The 25,642-nt window shown below is 36.3% G+C and overlaps 1 protein-coding gene across 1 annotated transcript; it reads left to right on the top strand.

Moving 5' to 3' along the window:
• Positions 1 to 2,572: 2,572 nt before the first annotated feature.
• Positions 2,573 to 21,098, top strand: LOC131958734 (inactive pancreatic lipase-related protein 1-like). The gene is made up of 13 exons (XM_059323914.1): positions 2,573 to 2,679; positions 2,759 to 2,807; positions 3,828 to 3,979; positions 4,826 to 4,945; positions 7,223 to 7,357; positions 8,093 to 8,201; positions 9,510 to 9,629; positions 9,879 to 9,995; positions 11,534 to 11,652; positions 14,439 to 14,568; positions 16,451 to 16,565; positions 17,413 to 17,580; positions 20,980 to 21,098. The coding sequence occupies exons 2-13, from the start codon at positions 2,759 to 2,761 to the stop codon at positions 21,044 to 21,046; spliced, it is 1,401 nt and encodes a 466-aa protein (XP_059179897.1). The 5' UTR covers positions 2,573 to 2,679; the 3' UTR covers positions 21,047 to 21,098.
• The last annotated feature ends 4,544 nt before the right edge of the window (positions 21,099 to 25,642 follow it).

Here is a 25,642-nt window from a genome sequence, read left to right as displayed (position 1 = left end):
CAACTGTGAGTCAGTTAAAACAAGAGGATCAGTGGTGCCAAACAAGTCAGAAAGAGGCCAACACAAACAAATTCTGAACCGCAGGTGAAGGAAGGCAGAGGTCGTGTGTCAGTACCAGGCTCTGGTTTCACAGGGGACACTAACCCCGCTCTCCTGGGGGAAAGTCCACTACTTGTTCCACCCATCCACCACCCCGAGCTGCAACCGAAGGCGAAGACCTTTTAAACTTCACTTGGCTGTCAATCACTGTCAGCAAGGTGGCGACGGGCGCATTACAGTGGACGGTGAACTATGGAGATATAGCTTGTTTTTCGCGACCTATATTAACGCTTTTGACAGGAGAACACTAAAATGTCTCGCTGCAGCCTGTAGGACATGGACATCCAATGTCCAAGTGTTGTCACATGACGACAAGATGGCGGACGCCTTGAGACTTTCTTCTATGTCTATGCCGGGTCAGTAACCCACAGGCGCACTGAGGTGGCCCTCTTGCTCCTCAGGGAGAACTCCAACACAGGGTCCATTACATCATAACTAAACATTATTTTATCAAAGTCACCGAAAAACCTCACCTGGTGCACCTTGTGACTCTCATTTGTTTTCTTGTTCAGAGTGAGGTAACTGTCGGTGTCTGTCCCCAGTTGCCTATTGTTAGAATAATCTGTTACTCTGTCTCTTATTCTGTCTCTTATTCTGTCTCTGTGTGACGAACGTCTCTATCTATGCGTCCGTAATTCACTATATGTGTGTGTGTGTGTGCCCTCTCTGTGATGCAATGATCATGTGCTAATATTGTTTTACAACTATGATTAAACTAAATAAATGTATTTCATCTGCTTAAACTTCCTTTGCCCTATTTAGAGAAAGATTCTATAATCACAAAAAGATACATTTTATGTTTCATGTTTTATTGTTTTGTTGCAAAATCTGTGTCTCCAATAATATCTCTGCAGGTCATATCAGGGCAGGAGTTTGTGTGAAAGTTTTGCTAACAGGTCAGGTCAGGTACATGATGTGCTGAGCAGAAAGATAACCGTCTTCTCTGCTTGGTGACATGACGTGTCCACGTATTGATTAAACTGACAAATCAACGGATCGAGAGGGAGGCACCTTCTGGAAAGAGTTCTACCTACATTCTTAGTAAACATTGTTAGGCTATAAAACTTGGTTTTTAGGGAAAATATACTTGGTCCAGACCTCATGAACTGACCAGCCTAATGTCATGTCAGGGACGTGTGGATTGAACCCAGAGACTGCACACTTCTTGACCGTATTGTAATAAAATGAAGTAAAACTGAGAACTCGGACGTCTCCTGCTCATCATTCCCCATCAAACGATCGGCGCAGAGAAATAGGTGAGGATTTTGTGTTGGAGTCAGATAATTTAATTTTAAAGGTTTCCTCAATGCATTTCTCAACACTAATAATAATAATAATAATTGGAATTGGTATCTATCTCATCAAAGAGTAAGAACCTTATCATCAACTTTGTGAAATACTGAATTTTATTATTTAATTCATAAGGCAGTGTTGTCAGACTGAATATAATGAGAGACAGAGAGCTCTGCACTCTCCTGGATTCAGTTGTTTGATAAATAGCAGATTTAAGTTAATCCAATTTGATTCAGTCATTCATTGTTTTCATTACTCTAAGGTTGTGTTACATAAATTCAAAGCTTATGTCTCCGCTCTGTAATAAATGTAAATCAGATGAAGGTAAACTGTTGCATTGCATTTAGACCTGTCTAGTTTGTTCTTTCTGCTCAGAATACCTTTTCTTTACTGTAGGACTATTCTTAATTATCTGTGTTCACATATTAATCTGGTTTCTCTCTGCTATGTTGTTGTAGCTTATGGGTTGCATTTAACAGTCACATGTGCATGATATGTATTATTACAAGCTTTTGTAACCTAGATAGGTTATGATGAACTTCTCTTATATTATTTATATTATTACTTATATCACTTCCTGTGTGTGTGTGTGTGTGTGTGTGTGTTTGTGCGTGTGTGTGCCTGGGTGAATGGTCAGGTCAAGTATTGGGCAGTGATGCTGCCTTATATAATAATAATAATAATAATAATAATAATAATAATAATAATAATAATAATAATAATAATAATAATAATAATAATAATAATGACTGAAGAATAAGAATAAGAATAAGAATAAGAATATGATTTTTAAAAAAGAGGAGAAAACAAATTAAAAGCTAGCTTTTCCTTCATAATAAAAGCATGAATTAACAGTGACTCGCCAGTCAGTGACCTGATAAAGTCAGTGTACTAAAGCAGCCTGTGGCTGTGGGACACGGCTGGAATAAGATTAGATAAAGTAGCTTTGCACTTCATGAACACTTTCACATGTTTATCCTGATGATGGTCAGAACCAGAATGCCACAGACTGCAGCTGCTGCTCCCTGTCTGCTGAACTGTATCAAAAACAACTCTAAATACCTGCATAGGGTAATAACTGATGACCAAGAGGAGGCATGATGTTTGCATACACGCTACTGTTAAGTAACCTGTTCTTGACCTGTTCTTGACACAGGTGGCAGACATACATGTCAGAATGTCTGGCACCTGTGTGGTTCCCACTGCTACGTTGGCAAAAGGACATGTGGCTGGAGTATTTAAAGTGGTACAGAGCTGGTACTTTTCACCATCTCCACTGGTCTCAAGGTAAGTGCACAGCATGGTCATGTTGAATTCTTTATTTCACTTCTCGCAACCAAAAATTCTCATGGACATATGTCCACAGATGTCACTCATATGGAGTCTGCTCTTCTTCCTCATTGGCGCATCATATGGTAAGTGGACTTTAATTTCAGGACTCAGTTTAACCGAAATAACAAACTAAGTGAGTACAGAGTACTGCACATCATATCAGCTTGTTGCAGCTGTTTTACTGAATCTTTAAGACAGTTAAGCAAGTTAATGTACTTATATTAAATCAAGAGGTGACCATGCTTTTTTAGTCATAGCTCCTAAAATTTGGAACAGCCTTCTCCCTTCTATCAGATCTGCTGAATATGTGGATTGTTTTGAGCGCTTAGTAAAAACATTTTTTTTTTTTTTTTTTTACAGTTTGCCTTATTTTAAATACATATTTAATTTATGTAGCCCAATATGTGAACACTGCAAAAAAAAAAAAAAAAAAAGGATGACTAAAAACAAGATAAAAACACTAAATCTGAGGGAAATGATCTTGCTGCATGGACAGATAATTTCACTTGATAAGATTTCTTAAATTAAGATTGTTAAATCTAGAAATAAGCATGTTGAACGCTTAAAATAAGAAATTAACTCTTAAAACAAGATAAATTATGTAACACTTTTAAGAAATATTGTCAAGTGAAATTATCTGTCCATGCAACAAGATCATTTCCCTCAGATTTAGTGTTTTTATCTTTTAGACATCCTTTTCTTGCAGTGAAGCTCTTTGTAACTTAAAAAATACTATTTCAATAAAGCTTTTATATTTATTTAATATATGGTTTGATCTGGCTTTGCCTTGTCTTTACAAAGCATGGGTTTAAATTGTTCCCACAATTTCTAGTGAAAAGACCCCTTTATATAAATAAATAATCCAAAAAGCTTTACTTCAGACATGGCGTTTTTTTTTTGTTCATCTGTCATGTCTTCTTGAAAGATCTGTGAAAAACTTGAATTTGAACACTTCAAAACATCATGAATTGAAAGGATAATGTTTTTTATTATCTGATCTGCACTCATCATGCAGTTCTGATACAAACTGCATGATGAGTGCCACTGAGAGTTAGTGAGTGAATGAGTGAGTTATCTAAGTGCTGTGTTCTCCATGTCCACAGCGGCCGAGGTCTGTTTTGATGACCTGGGCTGCTTTAATGACCTGCCTCCCTGGGGGGGCACTCCTGAGAGACCAGTAGCCATGCTGCCCTGGAAACCTGAGGACCTCGGCACCCGCTTCCTCCTCTTCACCCAGAAGAACCGCTACTACCAGGCAAGACCAGGGTTTCTTTTCTTTTGCTACAGCAGCTAACAAGGATCTGTTGTGTGTCATTGCAGATGTGTATGTAAAACCATGTGTGTATCTATTTTTCACATGTATTAAACAAAAAATATATAAAAAATTCCATATTAAAATAATATTCACATACCTTGATAGGCTTATTGGTTATGGAAATCTTTCCTCCTTGTTTGGTCCAAAATACATTTTAAGTTCAGATGATAACAATGATAATAATAATAATAATAATAATAATAATAATAATAATAATAATAATAATAATAATAATAATAATAATAACAATTATAATAATAACAATTATAATAATAGTAATAACAATAATGGTAATAATATGAATGATAATAATAATTATAATAAAAATTATAATAATAGTTTATAATAATAATAATAATAATAATGATAATAATGGGGGATGTGCTTCCAGGGACTGGACTGCGGTGGAGTTTTGAATATACTGGAGCCTGTTCAGGGATTTAGTTGGAACCCCTCATAGGACTCTGAGATGAGATCAACATTAGGCTTTAGATAAAATATAGTGTGTTCCATTCACAGTAAAAGTCTTTTATATTATTTTTTTTAATGTAATTATTTCTTAATGCTTCAACAGAATGCGTGTTTGGGGATCTTTGGCAGGGGAAGGTAATACAAAGAGGGACTTTGGAAGATTCATGGAAGACAGTAACTTAGACTGCTTTAGCCTCATATCAGCGTCACACGTTTTATTCTGCATTTTGTCACTTCTTTGCTGCCGTTATAGGCATTAAAAACTATTAAAACAACCATAATGCATTCATCTTTGCTTTTCATTGAAACTAACAGGAGATCAAGGCTGACAAAACCATCCAAGCATCAAACTACTTTGGAAGGGGAAAGACTCGATTTATCATTCCTGGTTATTTGAAAAAAGGAGACGAGGACTGGCCCCAGGAGATGTGTAAGGTCAGTAGGAACAGACTTAAGAAATCCTTCATGAATGTTCTTTGAAGAAGCACTAGATGTAAAGAAGAACACATAATTACAGTTTGATCAAAAGGCTTCATAAAAACATAAGCTACTGAGTGTAACACTGAATTAGGCACCAAATGAGGTGCAGTGGTCTGTGGTCCATTAATGTTTTGCCTGGTTTGTTGATTTTTTTTCTTATTTTTGTCAATGTTCATGTTCTTTCTGGCTATTAACTATTTTTAACCAACCTGGCAACCCCGCAGTAACAAACCAGAAGTCTTCACCAGGCTTCTGTCTGCTCAGATCAGATGGTGTTAGTAGGACAAGAATATACAGAAATGTCTTTCGTACTATTGTGCATATTTCCTGAATTTGGGTACACACAGAGTGAGAGCACCATATAAACTGCTTATATTTCTTCTTTCCTTCGATAATAACTATTAACAGTATAATTCAGACACCAAATGTATTATTAATATTTGACATTGTCTTGGCTTCAAATAAAGAAGAATTAAAGATTCAAACTTCCATTTAGTTGGTGTCAACGCTGTGTTTTATAGAATTTTTATTTAGAATTTGTTTTGAGTGTCAGTGACTACAACCATAATGGTTCAGTTGGGCTCTAAATATTGAGTGAGGGGAAATTTTCCTTTGTGCCCTGTGCAGCCTTTACTCACTGGTTAGATTGAGCAGGTTTAAACTGTGATTTTTCTGTCCAGAGTTTGTTTAGCTCATATTCTCTGATCAGTATTACTTGTCGACTAACTTCTTTTTCTATTGCTGGGTTTGAAGAATTCCTTTGCTATAGAAACACACTGCATGTTAATTCCAGCTTGTTAAAGGCATTATTATGCACTTGACACTGACACTGTTCATATTAGAGTACATTACAGTACTTGTTACTGGCTTATTTTAATGTTACTACAGTTGGGCTTTTCAAGCAACAATTGCTTAAAATAAGTATTTTTGGACTTATTTCAAGCTATCATTGTGCCTAGATATGTATACTTACTTAAGAATTCTTACAAAGAAAAATGTACTGACTGCACTGGCAGATCATTTGACTTGTTTCAAGCATTATTTGCTTAATTCTATCTTGCTTAATTGTTACCTATTCCTCATTTTTTGTCAGTTGGTTTTTGCAGTGTAAAGATAACTTTCTATATGAATATGAAAATTATATATCATTTTTTTGGTCATGAGTTGCCTTAAAAGGTGAAAAAAAAGTTGGTAATCTTTTTTTTCTACATGTCCTACAACCAGTCTAATGTCATGGAGTCCTTTTTGACCCCTGAGGAGCATGGATGCTATAAAAATATATAAAACACGTAATTTATATTATCTATAAAGGATGCAGAGGGGCACATATGCTGAAAATTCAAGCAATTCTATGAAATTAAACCTTTATTAATCGTATGTTTAAAATCATTTGGGGTCAAAAATGACCCCAAGAGTACAGGAGGGTTAAATGGTCAGATCACACATTTGTCATCAATCCATGCAGACAGTTTGAGCTTTTACTTTTTCAGAGGTCCATCTATGACATTTTAGCTCCAGTACCAATACAATACAATTAATGTGAAAGTGATTTTGTTAATGAGACTAATAAACAAAATGCTTTACATTTTCACCAAAACATCTTCCAGAAACACATGCAGTGTCTCAGTTGCTGTGGACAACCCACATATCATGCTTTTTTAACCGTTTTCCTTTTAATTACCATCTACCATTCACAGTGAGCTCTGTAGACATTTATTAGATGTTCTTATTACCAGACAAAGGTTGTGGAACCTTTACCCTCTAAGATCAATCTGAGTTTAGTTGTCACATTTTATTCTCTTCACAAGATGTTTTCATTCATATTTAGAAGCTAGTGCAATCATGCTCTGCCCAATTAAGAAATATTTAAAAGGTCCTGGGATATTAGTCTCTTCATGTGCATGAAGGGAGAAGTATTGCTTGTCCTTGCTCCTACATTTTGGAACAGTTCCCTAGTAGATCATTCAATTCAAAATATTCATTTATCTTCTCTTGCTTTTATTAACCGATGCTTTTGCTGTTTTGCTTAAGTTTTCATTGTCCATTCTTTTTTTGTTCTCTTGGGTTTGTAACTTTCCTGTCTGATTGATATTTCATGCTAGAAATGCTTTTTATTGTGAGGCACATTGTAGCTTTTGTTTTGAAAAATAGGGTAAGTAAAAAATATATATATTTTTGAGAACAGGTGAAGTTAAGCCTACATGTCATAAAGTCGTTTGTTGCTGTTTCTAGGAAATGGTGAAGTGGGAGAATGTGAACTGCGTCGCTGTGGAGTGGAAGAAAGGTGTGAAGACTCAGTATGCCCAGGCTGTCAATAATGCCAGGGTGATGGCTGCCCAGGTGGCATCAATGATCACATTCCTCATGGTAAATACAGCACTCTCATTCTTAGTACACTGTAAAAAATGTCTGTAGATTTTACGGTGAAAAGCTGCTAAACCATGACAGTAAAAGACCGTAAAATGATGAATGGGTTAATTCAGTTTCAGTAACAATGAAACACAGTAAATGTATATATCAGCCAAAACAGTGTTTTTTAAATTTTTTTTTTTTTTAATAAATTACTCCACTGTAAAATACACTGGCACTGTGTTTGTAACAAAAATATACTGTAATATATATATATATATATATCAACCATCATTTTTGCATTTATTTTTTGTAAAAATACTTTTTCTAACTGTTAAATGTACTAAACACCATATCTCTAACAAAAATATACTGTAATATTTAATGGTAAAATATTTAATTTATGCAGCATTTATAAAGTATTTCCTTGTCAATTATATGGCAGAACAGCATTTCTTTTGATGGAATTTTTTATTTATTTTTACAGTAAAATATGGAATAAAATGGCAATCTTAAACGTGAAATCAACTGTGCTAATATAATTTTACCATAATATTAGAAAAAAATTGCACCGTATTTATTACGGTAAAGTTCTGGCACAGCTGAGGGTTTTTTACTGTAAAAACAACAGGTTTTTTTTATTTTTTTTATTTTTTTTACAGTGTACACACTATGGTTGAAAGACTGTACTGTATGTTGTATGTGTGACAGATACAGTATCTTCAAATTTAACATACACGTTGCATGATGCAGGGCAACTACAAGCAGACCGCTGAAAAGTTCCACCTTATCGGACACAGCCTGGGAGCTCATGCTGCTGGAGACGTTGGCAGCAGGATCAGTGGCCTGGCACGCATCACAGGTACATTTATAGTAAAGTCACTCACTGTGGACACACAAGAGACCACTGTGGAAAAGGTTTTAAATATCAAGTTTGAGATTTTTGAGTTTTCTCAACAATATTTTTTATTATTATTACATTTTGTGAAAGGCTTTCAGTAACAGATGCCTAGTTTTAATGTATTGCCATTACCAGTTTATTTTATATTATTTAGTGTTTATTTGATATGGACATAGCAATTACATTAGACCGACCAGATGCATTGTTTAAGTGTTTTAGCACAAGTGCTAATTTGCAACACTTGTCCATAGGCAGTTTTGAAAAGATAGGGCAATTAAAATAACAAGAATGGAAAAAGGAAGGACCAGACAAAGATAGGAAGAAAAAAACCCAGCAACAAACAATGGGAAAAATAAGTCAAAGGAGTACAAGCAATTTTCAATAAGGAACATTAAAAGGCAACAGAGCAGACTTTGACACTGCTAGACATATACCCAGTGTGCCAATAACTAGTCTATTGTTTGATATATTTAAATACACTAGTGCAGTGCCCGTAGGAAATATGTATTCACACACCATCCAGCACATACACATTAAACATTGATATTTGCTGGAAACTATTTGAATATTATTGGAAAATTGAACCTTGTAGCTCACTTTAAAACTCCTAAAGATAGGTAGGCTAAATAGACTTAGCGATGAGTCAGGGTGGAAATCCAGAGTGAATTGTGTTACTGACCAGGTGTAGGCCTATCACACAATGGGGCGGAGCTCCCCTAAAAGGCGTCCGATCGGAAACAGTGCAATGCCGCAACACGTCCTACGTAAATAATCATATTTTTTTAAAAATTCAAAAATCTTCAAAATTGAGGATGCCCTGCGCAAGACACACACACACACACACACACACACACACACACACACACACACACACACACACACACACACACACACACACACACAGGCGCTTCTTTCTTTTATAGATAGATACTGTCAGTATGACCCTGGCAGATCATTGCTGATACTAAAAAGAGTTTTGGTGTATAAAAATGTGTTGTGTCTAGTCATCCCAAGAAATGTTCTAATTATTATATAATAATTCCAAAGCAATCTCCACCATCTTCATTTAAACATTGAAGAGTGTTCTTCTTTGTTTCAGTCCATCATGTGATTTAGGTTGGGAGACAGATAAGTTTCTACAATTCTGTCTATCTTTTGAACATTTTCGATTATATCACAATAACAATCTTTTTATAACACAATAAGCTATAGAATACAAGACTTTCCATTAATCCCTCTGTGATCTAAGACCTGTCTTCCTCTGCTCAGGACTGGACCCAACTGAGCCTTACTTCCAGGACACTAATGCATCTGTGCGCCTGGACACCAGCGATGCTGCCTTTGTTGATGTCATTCACACCGATGGCCTTCCTTTCAAAACCAAACTTGGTACATATCACTGTTAATCAAAATGAATGAGAAAGAGGGAAGAATTAGTTCAATGTCTTTACTTCTTCTACTTTCTAAAACTGTAGTTCAGATTGAAGAGTTTTAAAATGAGACAATGCATACAGAAAGAAAATGCATTTTTTTTTTAAAGTTTTGTAATACTTCATTATCTATACAAAATTTGGTCAAATCTGAAAATAAAAATCACATGTGTCTGCACAAAATTGATTTTTGTTTCCTTCCTCTTAGGTCTGGGCATGTCACAATCTGTGGGCCACATTGACTTCTACCCCAACGGAGGAGAACTCATGGCTGGATGCTCCCCCAACAAAGGCAGTCCCACTAACCTGGACGCCATCTGGGAGGGTGAGATGGAAACACATGAATCACAATGATTATTTTAGCAGTCTAGTTTTTATCTGCCACCCTAACAAGGACTTCAGTCATTCACATTCAGTCTTGTTGGCTTTTGGGCTTTTGTTCCATTGTTGTGTCTAGTTGTTAGGTAGGATTTATTGCAGTCTTATACTGTTGTATTGTGTCCAGTATTGTTGTATTGGACTGCAATAAAATGATGCGACCTTTGATGTGCTATTTTAATATGCTCACACTACACTGTAAAAAAAACAACTGTTGTTTTTACGGTAAAAAACGGCAGCTGTGGTTGCCAGAACTTTACTGTAATAAATACGATGCAACTTTTTCTAACATCACAGTAAAATGATATTAGCACTGTTGATTTGACGTTCAAGATTGCGATTTTATTCCATATTTTACCGTAAAAAAAAAGAAGTTTTTCCATCAAAAGAAACGCTGTTCTGCCATATAATTGACAAGAAAATACTTTATAAATGCTGCATAAATTAAAAATTTTACCATTAAATATTACAGTATATTTTTGTTAGAGATATGCTGTTTAGTAAATTTGACAGTGAGAAAAAGTATTTTTTACAAAAAATATATGCTAAAAATACAGGGATGTCTTGTATATGTATTACAGTATATTTTTGTTACAAACACGGTGCCAGTGTATTTTACAGTGGAGTAATGTATTTTTTAAAAAATACTGTTTTGGCTGATATACACATTTACGGTGTTTGATTGTTACTAAAACTGAATTCATCCATTTATCACCTTATGGTCTTTTACTGTCATGGTATAGCAGTTTTGCACCGTATAATCTACAGACTTTTTTTTTACAGTGTACACTTTCAGTGTTCTTAAGTCAACAGGCTTCATCACAGTCACGTTCCTATACATAACACAGTGACTCATACATCCTATTTTCTCAAGCGTACAACTCACAATGCAGAGCCCAATGGAAAGATCGTAAATAAATAAATAAAAGACCCAGGCAGAGGTATTCCAGCTGAACCTATCTGAGCAAATATTTTCTAATGTGGATGACGACGGCCTTCTTTTGAAATGTGCTGCTGAGTAGCAAGGCTCAAGTAGCAGCATTGGTGCCATGCCTGGGTCTGTAAGGAAGGAGGGCGGGGGGCTGGCACAGCTGAATGTGCCACTTTTGATCCTATAGATAAGAGAAGGAGAGTGGGAGCCAGGGCTGCATAGCTGGAGGTCTTGGAGCACCTGGTGTTTGCCCTGTACTAGAAGAGACAACACAAGCTGTGACCTCTTTAAGTCTAAAGATTCTACTTTATATTGTATTACTGCTGCTGACTTTCAAAACTGTAACTTCTACCTAAACTTATTTTCAGTGCTGATTCAATTAATTATTATTAAATTATTCTAGTATAAAATGTAAAGTAATTCCCTATCTCAGAGTCAGCTTCTCTGTCTTCCTAATAAATAATATTTACTGTGTTCTGCAATGCATAACGACCCTGGTCAGAGTTCACATCTTTTAATTTCTTCTCCACATCCCTCTTCCAATCTTTTGCCAGGAACCATTAAGTTTGATGACTGCAACCATGTCCGAGCCTACGAGTACTACATCGAGAGCATGGCCAAATCCAGTGGCTTTGTAGGATTCCCCTGTTCTGACAAGAAGAGCTTTGCTGATGTAAGTGTCTGGTTCCATTGGTGTCCTTCCAAGTGGCTCTTTTATGCAAGCTCTGCAAATTGAGACATTACAGATTGAAATATCTTGTTTGGTTTGGCATATTCAAAGTCTTTAAATAATTGAGTGAGTTCAACCGAAAGTATTTAAGTTGCAGTCATAATAGATTCAGGTAGAATGATCTAAATGCACAGAACTGTAGCTTCGAAGAACCTGCATCAGCATTAACAAACACAATACCGTCCTCAATACCAAGATGTTAAAATACTTACAATTATTCAGCCTACATTCAAAATTTTACTTCTCTTAAGTATGAAAGTATTATAAACTTCACTCTCAAAAGTAATTATACAAATTGGCCCCTTTCAGATTGTGAAATTATTATATACAGTATATCTTATATTATTAGATTAATATGGCAGGTACATTTTTAGATAAGTAGCTTTTTAAGGTAAGATGGAGCTAACTTGATTCCAATTTAAGCCTATTATAATTATGTTTTGTGTGAAAACTCTTTATCTGCAAAGTAGCTAATTATCAGGTAAATGTCTTGATACAAATTATATTATTTCATGCTTATTCGAATGCACGGAGTAGTTGTTAGGAGAGGCAAAAGGACAATATTTTATTATTATTCAGATCCAGCCATAGGGCCCGGTCCGACCCGACTTGGGAGCTTCAGTGGTTGAAAAGCTAACCAGTAGCAGGCCATGCAGCTGGTTACATGCTAACACTAGCCACAACAGCAAGCCAAGCTAGCTTGCCAAGAGGTTATCTCTATGTTCCCTGGGTCCTATGTTCCCCGTTTTTCCCAAAAAGGGTCCTATGTTTCCCTGTAGCAATACATACTGGGAAGCATAGAACCCTTTTCCAGAAAAAGGGTCCTATGTTCCCCGCAATCTATCAGTCTTTGCGGTAGACTCTCAGCATGGCCAGCAGGCCTACCGTCACATGGCCCACCTTAGCTCAAGCAGCCCAGAACTTACATTTTAAACTTTCTGGTTACTTTGCAGTTCATTTTTTTGCTTTTTAAATCTAGGATTACTCATGTTTGTATATTCCCATTCCTAATCATATTGTCTTGCATCAAGGCTTAGCTTTTTCCTTTTAGGGTTAGGGTTAGCTTATTTACATATGTGCATCCAACAGCCCATATGCCTTCATAGGCCTATTTGCCATGGGGTCTGGCAGTAATGGTGGAAAAAGTAACAGACCGGGGAACATAGGACCCTTTTTGGGAAAAGCAGGGGAAAAAGGGTCTTATGTTCAGAGGGGAACATAGGACCCGGGGAACATAGACACGCTCCCCTTGCCAACTAGCTCAGCTGGTTAGTTTATTCAAGAGCTGTGTTTGTATTATCATTACTGACGTCAAACCATGCCACAGCATTCTCAAACAGAACAGGATAATATCAAATGAGATGGTGAGACACAGCGAATAAAGCTTGCATTTTGGACTCTGGTACAAAAGTCGGTAACGCTTTATATCAAGGTCCTTGTAATAACCATTAATTAACAAGTTATAAGGCATTGTTCTTGCTTTAGATCCCTTTAGCTGCAAAAAGCATAGTTAACTGTTAACAAGTGCATAGTTAACTTATAATAGATGAGCAATAAAGTATATTTTAATATCAATAAGCAAACAAAAGATTAATAAAGGCATGGCAAAGACATAATGGGTGGGTTATGGGTGTTTGTAATGCTAGTATGAAGAATTATAAGATACTCATGAGGCTTTTATTAATGTTCTTGTTATACATCTCTTATAGCCTGTTTTTAGCTGTATTATAATGCCATTATTAACACTTGTATAGGCCTATAAACACACAGTAATGTTAATAAGCATCTTGTAAGGACTTACAAGGGCCTTATTACTTGTTAATTAATGGTTATTACAAGGACCTTAATATAAAGCGTTAAACCAAAAGTCAACACTTTCAAGATAATTAGCAATTTGTCAAAAGCATGTAAATATTAACCAAAGCTGAAGATCTGCACTGATACATTTCTCCCCCACAAGTAAATCCAGTAATTACTTATAACAGAGTAGAGCAGGCCATTTGTTTGTGCTAGTTGCTGTTGCATGGAAAGCTGTATATAAAATTAGCTGAGTTTGTACATAAAAATAGTGCAGCTTTAATCATCCCAGCAAAGCTTTTGATGACATCTTATGTTCAAAGGTGACTCAGAGGGAGAAGGGGCCCATGTCTCCACCATCCCAGCGTGTGTATGGGACTGCCACCTGTCGCTCTATGACACTGATATGTCTGTGAACCATTTCTTTGGTTATAGAAGTTGATTCGGCAAGATTGAATTTTTGTTGCAGCTGAGGGGGCGATGTAAATGGGCTTCCCTCATGTCTTCCATGGGGAGGGCTTGTGTCTGCAGCTGTTGGTGTTAATGACAGTTTATCCCTGCTTTGGACACATGTCCCGATCAAAGGCGGCCGGGGGAGCGCCAAGTATGACCTCATATGACTATGTCCCTGTTGAGAGATGACAGCACCTCCTTGTCGTTCACCTCGTAAACGCTCTCTGGTGTTATTCCTGCAGCCATAGCTTACAGCCACAACTTCAGCCTGTTCCCACACAGTAACTAATCACAAAACCAGCAAGATTCTCAGCCTTCATATTTATAATGTGGAAATCTGCAACATTTTCAAGACGTATAGGGCAAAAAATATTTTAAGGTTGTCACTTTTGTCACTATTCACTGACAGGAAAAGACTTCCACACTCCATCACAGAGTGAGCTCATTCTTCACACCTCACCATGTCCTTGTCTCTACAGGGAAAGTGTTTCCCATGTGCAGACAACAAATGTCCTCTGATGGGCCACCTTGCTGACAGGTTCACTGTGACTGATGGCATTTCAAAGACGAAGTACTTCCTCAACACTGGCAGTTCAATGCCCTTTGGCCGTAAGTAACCTTCTCTTACTTAGAGTGTGACCTACATGTAGGGGAAGGGAAAGTTTGATTTGCAATTTGTTTAAAGGGAGGAAAGGGTTATTTAAAAGCAGGTGGATGAGCAGGCTCTATAATTAAAGTTTGCTCAGGTGAATACAAGAGTGATTTATTACAGAACATTCAAGAGCTTAAATAAGTGACTTTATTCCTAAGCTCATGTGAAATGTTCAAAGTATTCAATAAACAGAGTGCTAAACAAGCCAACCATAAAGCAGGGTTAAAGCAAGGGCTAAAGCAATTCAAAGGAATCCAGTCTTAAAACTGCAAGAAATGCTAAAAGTTCTAAGTGAGGTCAAGGCTTAAAATGAAGCACAGTAAAAGTCCAATGCTAACCAAAGTGGAGAGGGGGGGATTTTCTCTCTCTGCAAAAAAGGTGTGTTTAAAAACAAGATAAAAACACTAAATCTGAGGGAAATGATCTTGCTGCACATAAAAAAATGTTTTTATCTTGGTAAGAAATAATTGTCAGTACACTCTGCTCGGGCCAGTTCATCGCTGCTTACAGCTTTAATTATCTTGTTTTAAGATTTAATTTCTTATTTTAAGCGTTCAACATGCTTATTTCTAGATTTAATAATCTTAGTTTAAGAAATCTTGTCAAGTGAAATTATCTGTCCATGCAGCAAGATCATTTCCCTCAGATTTAGTGTTTTTATCTTGTTTTTATACAAACCTTTTTTGCAGTGCACAGTGGTTCGTTCACGACTGGTGATTCATACCGATCTGCCTTTCGCTCTTTTGTCACGTGACAGCTACTCACAGCTATTCACTGTAGAGCATGACAATGCTGCGCTGATCAGCATCCCAGTTGTCCCAGTACTGTGGTGGGTTTTTGCACCTCCTGGTTGTGACATTTGTTTATTATACTTTGTGATCTAAAGCAAACCATGTTGCCTTCAGTGTTTGAGAACTGTGCTCTTATTTTTCATCACCCTTAAGAAGCCTACAGTGAGGCTCTCGTTAAAGTGAACCAAATGACTCAGAAAAAGATTTGTTCAATTTACCGTCTGCGAGTCAGTGATCCGAGTCAGTAGAAAGACTCGAACTTCCCAACACTAGTGGGCATGACAGGAAGTTAGTGCAAGTTTCATTAAACCAATTATTTCAACTTAAAAGCATGCAATACAATCATATAAATATAAGTTAAAACAACAACACTAGTTCTGCTGTGTGGCCTTTAGATTTCACGGTGAAGAACCTCTGAAACATATTTATATATACTACTATCCAGAGAAAATTTGGTATATCTAGGTTTGATGTTTTTCACACTTTCAGCTCAGTTGAAGGATAACATGCTAAGTTTTCTATGGGCTGCTACCATTTTTGTCTCCAGTAAAAATCCTTTTAGATCACATTGTATGCTTTGCATTGCATGAAGGCCAACCATTTTTCTGTCATCCTTGAGTCTCAAGTCACCGTGGGAAGTTTGAATGATATGTTGCCCTTGCCTGGACAATGTCAATGTGCAATTTTAGCCATTGTATTGAGTGAAAGTAAAGTAATCTATGCCACATTATCCTTCCAAAATATTAAGTTTTAATAATTCAAATGCAGCTTGTTAATAAACAAATGCAGAACTGACAGAAGCCAACATTTTTGTCAATGTTAGAGTGTACGGCTTTTCCTGGAATTTACCAGTGCAGAAGCGAAACATACTCAACTTGAGTAACTTAAGTATCAATAGATGATGTGTTTGGTCATTTTTTGCCAGCAATAAGCTTATTAATTTCCAAGGTTTTTACTCTAGCCACAATAAGTTGACAGCAGGTAGACTGAAAATATCTGCAGCTATGGTTAAAATAATGTGCTGCTTACTATTCCTTTTCATTTCCAGGTTACAGCTACAAAATGATTCTAACCCTGGATGGTCCCAGCTGGCCTAACCCAGGCTTCTTGTATGTGGCACTCGCTGGAGACAATCAGAACACTAAGGAGTACCAGCTTCATGTGTAAGAACATTATCACTCTGTTTGTTCACGACTGATGTGATGTTGAGGTGGACCTGCCTCTTTTGTCCAGGATTGTCTCTCTTTGTAGTCCAGCCCAGGGAGCTTGAAGAACCTTAGCGCCTCTTGTCTGATCATGTGACTCCCTGCACTGCAAAAAAAGGTGTGTCTAAAAACAAGATAAAAACACTAAATCTGAGGGAAATGATCTTGCTGCATGGACAGATATTTTCACTTGACAAGATTTCTTAAATTAAGATTGTATTATTAAATCTCGAAATAAGCATGTTGTATGCTTAAAATAAGAAATAACTCCTAAAACAAGATAAATTATCTAACACTTCTACATCTAAAGTTTTTTTTTTTATCTTGGTAAGAAACAAATAATTGTCAGTGCACTCTGCTCGGGCCAGTTCATCGCTGCTTGTAGCTTTAATTTAGCTTATTTTAAGAGTTAATTTCTTATTTTAAGCGTTCAACATGCTTATTTCTAGATTTAACAATCTTAATTCAAGAAATCTTGTCAAGTGAAATTATCTGTCCATGCAGCAAGATCATTTCCCTCAGATTTAGTGCTTTTATCATGTTTTTGGACACACTTTTTTGCAGTGTGGCCTTTTGTTGTCACACATCAAATTTCACAGTAAGAGTGATACACAAACTGTATAGTATGTGTATATAACTGTAATGAAAATGCAAATTCTTTAAAGTACTAGTAGCATATGGTATAATGGACATTTTGAATGAGTGAACATCATGTCTGTTACAAGTGTTGGTGCTCAGATTGCGCTCTAAAATCATCCAAGGAAATAGAGTTGTTGAGAAGTTGTGGTTGTGATGTGTTCTCCAGGGGTACACTGATGTCTGGATGGAACTATGAGATGTTTATCGACGCTGAGGTGGATGTGGGTGATGTGACAGAGGTAAAGTTTCGGTGGAACAACCACATCTTTAACCCCATGAAACCCAAGTACGGTGCATCCAAGGTGGACTTGCAAAGAGGAAAAGACAAGAAGACGTAAGTTTGATTTTTCCCTACTCTCAGGTGGCACTCTTCACACTTTTTATCCTGTTTATCATCCGACATTTTCTATATAACTGGTGGACAGAAACAGTTTAGGCTTATATAATCTGTTTTTTATGGGTATGGGATTGTCAATCATTTAGTACATTTTCTTTCATTCTTTGTGAATTTTTTAAAAACATTTTGGTGAATTCAGCATGATACTGCTAAATGAGACTGGTAATAATGATACCAAATATGAAAATTAACCAATGGCAGTGAAAATTGTGAAAAAAAGGTATTATAGTAAATAGTATGAAGTGTATAACTTTATTTATGTTAGCAGTGGTTTTTGATATTTTTATATGACCATGAGTTAGTTTTTACTTATTACTAATTTATTCATCTCTAAAAAATTAATCTTGTCTGTGTTATTTGGAGTTATTAAGATTAAGATTCCCTCATTAGTCCCACAATGGGGAAATTCAACCTCTGCATTTAACACATCATTTTTAAACACCAGTGAACACAGCATGCTAGGAGCAGTGGGGGTTAGGTGTCTTGCTCAGTTTTGGGACTTTTGCATCTATAATTGTAATAGAAATTATGAAATAAAATAAAATAAAATAAAATAAAATAAAATAAAATAAAATAAAATAAAATAAAATAAAATAAAATAAAATAAAATAAATAATAATAATAATAATAATAATAATAATAATGATAACAACAATAATAATCATAACAATTGCAAAATTAAGTTTTCCCTTGAAATAAATGGATTTCTCTCTTCTGACCCCAATAAAATCAAAGTGGTTTTCTCTTGACTACAAATGGTGACAAAATGCAGATCAAAGTCATTATAATTACACCAAACAAGGGAACAAAATATATTTTACACAGTCTATGAATGAACAAATGTTTCCTTCTACCTGTACACCAAGATAACTTATATAATGCCTATAATAATACATTTTTTATTAGTGTAAATTTCTTTTGTTTACCAAAAAGTAATTTGCAAAAAAGGAAACAGAAAGTATATTTTTTGTACAGTTACTGATGTTTGGGATCCTTTAGATGAAAGGGAGATGGAACTTCCTGTTAAGTTCATGGGAGAAATTCTACTAAATTATGATAGTTAATGTCGTGTAAACACTACTGTCAGAACCGCACAGACGGACATTTATTTATTCATGTTTTACAGCTGGGTTGTCTGAGTCTAGTTTCTTACAATATTGCATCATTAAAAAAATATACATGCAGTTCTCATGAAATCAGAAAAACTTGTGAAGGATCAAGATGAAAAAAAGCTAATAGTCCTGGGTCTCAGGGACCACAAGCAGCATTGGAGGTGAAGGAAAAATGTTGACATTCATAATAATTGATAAACAGAGCTTGTTTCTGTTGTCATACTGAAGCGATTCCCTGTACTCCCACTATGCTACAGTACATGTGGTGGACTAGCCACTAGAGGGCAGCAAAGACTATCCATAGAGCTGTGTGGTGGTGAGGGCAGCTGGTGGGTGGGGGTAGGGTGACATGCTGAAGATTTCACCTTACGTATTTACATCTACATCATTATGACATCACATGTCATATGTCATATGTAATGATGATGAAATATTTTACTTGTGCCAGATCAAAACTGGATATAACTGTACTAATTACAATGTAATTCTGACTGATTTATTATTTTTGTGATTATTTGTGTTAATTTATTTTGGCTTGAGAGTCTACACAGATTTTATACTATTAGCGCATGTTAGGATTTCTTTGTCAGTAATAAGAGAGATTATTTAGAGGAGCCTCTGCTGTTTAGACCAGGGGTTCCCAAACGTTGCCATGCCAAGGACCCCATATAGGATTAGCCTCTGGCGTGGACCCCCCTGTTGCAATTTCTTTTAACCCTTTGACCCCTTATAATGCACAAGATGGGTCAAAAATGACCCGCATTAATTTCCCATGTTATTTAATGCTTGCTGTGTGTTTCTGTACTCTATCTTTTGATATCAACATATTTTATGATTTAATATTCAAAGTATTCTTTAAATATCTTGTTTTTGATGACAACAGATCATTATTTCCATTTTGCCTCTTCATTATGAAGAAAAAAAGTTTTTGTATTATTACATAGCTAAATACTTGGCTGAGTAGCTTGCTAAGCTAACTACTTAGCTAACTACATAGCCAAGAAGTTAGCTAAGTAGTTAGCTTAGCAAGCTACTTAGCTAAAAAAAAATGCATACACACTAAAAGGGATTTTATTTAAAAAAAATAAAATAAAGGATAACATTAAATTAGGATGTATGATGATCAAAAACTAATTGAAGAAAACCTGGAATACTTAATGATGAAAATAATTTATTGCAAAAATATAGAACATAAAAACTCATACATATTGGGTCACTTTAGACCCATGTTGTGCATCAAAGGGTTAAATCGCATTACCGTTATGATGGTAAAAATCAAATACACATCTTAATAAAGCTTCTGTTATAAAGGACATATATTAAAACCCTTATCATTCAGCCCCCTTTTGTTGAGAATTGGGGGTGGTGAGCAGCGTATTTTTAGGGGGAGATAGCAGGTCAACAGTAAATGCCACAGTGGTGTACATCATCTGAAAGCTGTGAACCTGAGAATTAATTTGAGTTGTAGCTCAGCACTGTGTCAAGTTGTTCTAGTCATAAATCAGTAATAAAAATGACTTATATGATTTTTTTTTTTTAACCTATTAAGGCGTATAAGCGTTCAGAACATTATTCCATTTTTTTTTATTCCATAAGTCCATTTTTGCAGTTGATACCATTTGTTACAAACATTTACATTTTTTTCAATATCGCCAATGGATTTGGTTTGGGGGTCACAGAAAGTCATTTTATAGTGAGGTCAAGTTACAAGAAATGCCCTCACTGCAATGAACTGGCTGCTACTGATGACTGACATCATCCCACATGAAGAAAACTCGACTCATTGAATACACAAGAGTCTCAGCTTTCCATTGATACTCCAAATATTCGTATGCGATAACCAAAAATAATGAATGACAAAAACAATTTGGTTTTTGCCTTAAACTGAACTAAACCCCTAAACTTGTGGGAGGCCCCCTTGAAAATCTCCATTTTCTCCCTAAAATAGCCTTACTTTAGCCAACATGATATCCTGACATGGTATATTGGTATCAATGGATTCCTTAGATCTTCTAGTTTCATATCAAGCCTGTATCTTCTCTATATAACTCTTAAAATTAAGCCTGCTACACAGGACCCGCACTTTAAAAAACAGTGGTTTAGACATCTTTGTATGAGGTAGATTAAATCAGATACTTAAACCAAAACATTCATTCACATTGTCTTCTATAATATCTCCCTCAGTCTCTTTCATTTCATTTTTCCTCCTTTTGTTCTTTCACAGCATTGTCTTCTGCGGAACAGAAAATGTGGTGGAGAATGGGATCCAGACTGTGCTTCCATGCCAATAACCAACCATGATCACCATGTTACTCAGGGAGTTTCAATAAACATTTCACATTCAGACCTCTTCAGCTCTGTCATTTTGATCTTTTGTGCATTGTCTTGTGTTTGACGAGGCTCAAAAGAGGGGAGCGAAGGAAGAGGACTGAAGCAGATCAGCTGGGAAGTCAACTAGCTTTCCTTAAGCATGTTTGTACTAACCGGGGAGATAAGGAATTATGAAAAAATTCAAGGCACAGGTTTTGGCCTTGGTGCAGAAAATACACTGTACATGAAGAATAGAAGGTTCAGTGTCAGTGTCTTCCCCCAATCAGCATCAAAATCTGTTGGAGCTGTTTAGAAAACAAAAGTCAACTGACAAACACGAGTTACATTTTCAGTTTAGCAAATATTGTAACAAAATAAAGGCAAGGCTAAACAAACCCATTTTCTCTATTGTAAATATATCAAATGACTACAAAGAGAATAAATCTCCACAGAGAGATGCTGCCACATCAAAAGTCAAAACACCACAAAGAAACTTAAAATTATCATAAGGAAATAAAAATGAATGAAAACAATGCAAAAATGAGATACATAATGCCACAAAGACACAAAAAATGACAAAAGAGAAACTCAAAACTACCACAAAGACCTAAAACTAACACAGACATCAAAACACCAGCAAGACATACAAATCTACCTGAAATAGCTTTAAAATTGATAATTAAATGTTATTATTATTACAAAAGAACCTCATCAGAGAGCAAAATAACCAGAGAGGAATCCACATTGAGATGCAGAATGAATGTAAAAATGCAAAACAGCCACAGCGAGACACAAAGTGACCACAAATAGGCTCAAAACAACTACAAAGAGACATTAGACGACTACAGAGAGACAATACTATACAGATTCCATACTAGAGCATACCACCAAAGACATGGAAAACATCCACACAGACACCAAAACCAAATGTAAAACAACCTCAAAGACATGCAAATCTACTTGGAGGAGGAACGGAATGACCTCAAAGAGAAAATTACTTCAAAGGAATGCATAATAGCAACACAAAGACTCTACAAAGAGGCAACAAACTACGACAATGAGATGCAAAATGAAAGCCATGACATTTCATGTCTCTTTCAGTCTGGGAGTCAGGCTCCTATAGAGGAGGGGTGGGGGGCTTTACATGTCTGTGCCCATTGTCTCATAATCCATTCATGTGCCCACACAACACACAGCAAGTCAGTGCAAAGCAATATGAAGATATGATGAAGATAACGTATAATATATCCTACGTATTTACTAAGGTCTGGGACAAAATCAGGGACTGCATCTTTAAGTGTAAGCTTACAATCTCCATTCATTATTTGTCTGTCTTTGTAGAGGACTGAGAATTCACATAAAATCACATTAAACCATCTCTGACAACTTCATTGCTATTTATAGTTCCCTATTACTGCAGTGTTATTACTGTCACTTTAACAGGCTCAACTACAGCAGGAGTACGAGGGATACTTCACATGTCCAACTGTTAGCGTCTCTTGTCTTCTCATCACAAATCTAACTGTTCCTCACTGCCACGGCCTGTCAGGACAAGGAGAGGGTAAATATTACCCTTATTAATGTTGAAAGACATCAGGCTCCATTTGTGCAAACACAAATCAACAGTAAATTACATGGTGAGATCACTGCTTTCTGCTGCACATTTGGATACAGAATGGTCCCGGACAAACTCTTGTCTAATGTGTCACATATATCTGTAATTCCAAAAGGCATCTACGTGTGTGTGTGTGTGTGTGTGTGTGTGTGTGTGCAAAGCACTTATTAATCTGTCCATGGCCTTTTGCTGGCTTATGAAGTCCTGATTGTGTGTCATTGTTTTGGCTTCATTTATTTGAACACACACCCCGTAATCACGCTTGCAAATACACGGCTTTAAAAAGGCGAGCTGCCATTTTCATCATGCCACTAACAAAGTGCATTTGAAATTGCTCTGACTTCCCCTTAGCTGAGCCATCAGTGCTCACACAATACCAATCAGAAGAAAAAACTCTCGTCTTCAAAGCTTCAAGCTTGACTACATTAATAATATTAATAAAACAGCAAATTGAATATGTGGGCTAAGAGGTGGGGGGAGAAAGTGTCTTGAAATCCTCTAAAGACATCCGTCTTTGTCTCTGACTCTTGTTTCTCTTTTCATTATTGGCTCATTGAAAGTGAAGGCTAATGACAAAATAGCAGGCTAATTCCTGTAATTATGTGTGTTTGTCAAAGGAAATTTGCGAATGACAGCGCTTCTTATTCTGATCTTTAAGCCAGTAGCTTCGGGGGTGGCATTGTTACTAACAAAGCGTTTACAGACAGGTCATGAATTAGTGAGGTATAGATGTAGGTGGCAAGAGAAAAATAGCTCCCCTGGGGAAAGCTTGCACAACAAAATTAACCCCTGGCCGTTAGCTACATTGTATTGTTGTCAAGAACCATTTTGCATGAAAAGAGAGGTAAAGAATTCACATGAATGTTGTTGCAAAGTTTAGGCAAAAGCAACAAATAAATGTCCAACAACAAGGACAAGGAGCAGATGGAAACAGTAAACTGCCAAAGGGTTTGGAGGATTTCAATTGTTCAGCATCTTCCGGAACATAAAAAAAGGTTATGTCGATTTGATCTCCATAGTAAAACTATTACTACTACCACAATATGTATTGACCTTCAGGATAAATTGATTCCACAGTTATATGAGCGTATACAAAGGAATGTATTACAGTGAGAAGAAGGGAGGTTTGGGCTGTTTTGCACTGGTATTCAGCTGTTTGAGTGATTTAAGAAAGGGTTTCGTCATGCATTCGTAGATAATACGCTATTTATGATTCCATGCATTCATGTAGTTGTAGTCTCTTTTTAAGAGAACCCCACTTATTAGATTGAGTGTAACCACATCTTCTGTGTTTGGTCAGTGATGACGACTACAGCTGCCCACCAACGTTATAATAGTTTGGGTTTTCATTAGTTTTAGTTTTAATTTTGTTGTGAATTTTTGTTTTCAAATTCAGTTAGTTTTAATTTGTTTTTAGATTGAGTTTACTAGTTTTATTTTAGTTTTTCTTTTTTGAAAATGGTTAGTTTTAGTTTAGTTTTTATTAGTTTTAGTGTTAGTTTTATTTTATTTTAATGGGTTGTGTGTTGGGTGCGAGATTCAAAGAGGTCATTATACATTTTGCCTTTATTTCTTTGGTTTATCCATCTCAGCCCCAATAAGCTTATTCACTCTTACAGTTCCAGGTGTTTTGAATTTTGGTTCGAGAGTAGACATAAATATCAGTAAACATATTTACCATGTGTTCCTGTATGTTCACTAACTGAATCCTCTTTCTAAAGAAACACTGGATTATGCATGAAAAAAGTTGACAGAAACGAAAACGAAACACATTTTCACTATAATTTTAGTTAGTTTTAGTTAGTTATGTAACCACACAATACAGTTTCAGTTAGTTATCGTTTTTAAAAAAAACAACTTTTTTTTGCAATCCTAGATTTCATTATTTCGTTAGTTTTCGTTAACTATAATAACCTTCCTACCCACACTTCCATTCCTCCATCCATCCATTATTCCATTAACCTCAACCGCTTATCTGACAACCATTCATGCTCTCATTTACTCCTATGACAACAACAATTCACAACTTAGAGTCACCAATGAAACCTAAGCTGCATGTCTTGGGAATGTGGGAGGAACCCGAGGGACCTGATACAGGGGGAACATGCAGACAAGCCGCAGTTGGAGTCGGAGTCGAACCGGTGACCCTCATGCTGTGACGGAAAAGTGCTTACCACAAAACCAACGTTGTTCTCCATGTTCCATTTCTATTATTTCAAATAGGATGACAAAGGGACCCCACTAGAAGAAGTCCCTCCAAATGCATGTGAAGTTCCTTCTTTTGCTTAAATTTGGTCCAAAAACCCCCAATCAATGAATTAAAACACTGGATACTTGAAGAATGCTCTGGGATGCATCTCTGCATCTCTTCTTCTCTCGCAAAAGAAAGTCTTCATCCTTAAGGTCTCCTATCTTGTAAAACTTAACATATTGTCTGAACACTTTCGACATAGCATGTAGCAGGTTTGTTTTTGAGTGTGGCTACGAGAGCCAATAATGAACCAATTCCTGCTTGTTTCACTTGAAGATGTAAACCTGTCAACTTACTGTACATGGACGAGCCACACAAAGGTGAGATCTGGAAAGTGATTTTTGGATGACAACTTAATTCAGGACAAGCAACATGCAAATTCAGTATCCCAAAACAAATTGGGATATTTATTTATTTTTGCTTCCACTGGCCATGTGATGGTTTGAATTTTGAGTGAAATAGAAATCACTCCAACACGGATGACATGGAGTGTGTAATAAGAAAGCTCATGTGCCAAAAAGTCAAGCCATGATGGAGGATGGTTCTTTGGAACAGTACTGCACCTCCCCATCTGCTGATTCCTCATATCAGCTGTGTATTTCTATCAGTAGTTGGAATTTAGACAGTTGACTATTGACTAGTTGCTTAGTCAATTGGTCGTCACAAAGCAGCTTGTGTCCAACACATGGCTGTTACCATACGAGTCCATTG

This window comes from Centropristis striata, chromosome 20, assembly GCF_030273125.1.
Source record: "Centropristis striata isolate RG_2023a ecotype Rhode Island chromosome 20, C.striata_1.0, whole genome shotgun sequence".
NCBI classification, from domain to species: domain Eukaryota; kingdom Metazoa; phylum Chordata; class Actinopteri; order Perciformes; family Serranidae; genus Centropristis; species Centropristis striata.
Note: the sequence above shows the minus strand (reverse complement) of the source record. Positions and strands in the feature narration are given on the sequence as shown.

Bases quoted from the DNA above. Each gene is read 5' to 3' on its own strand.
- LOC131958734 (XM_059323914.1), top strand. From the start codon at position 2,759: ATGTCACTCATATGGAGTCTGCTCTTCTTCCTCATTGGCGCATCATAT. The intron at 2,808-3,827 runs GTAAGTGGACTT...CCATGTCCACAG, and splicing joins CCTCATTGGCGCATCATATG to CGGCCGAGGTCTGTTTTGAT. The intron at 16,566-17,412 runs GTAAGAACATTA...TGTGTTCTCCAG, and splicing joins AAGGAGTACCAGCTTCATGT to GGGTACACTGATGTCTGGAT.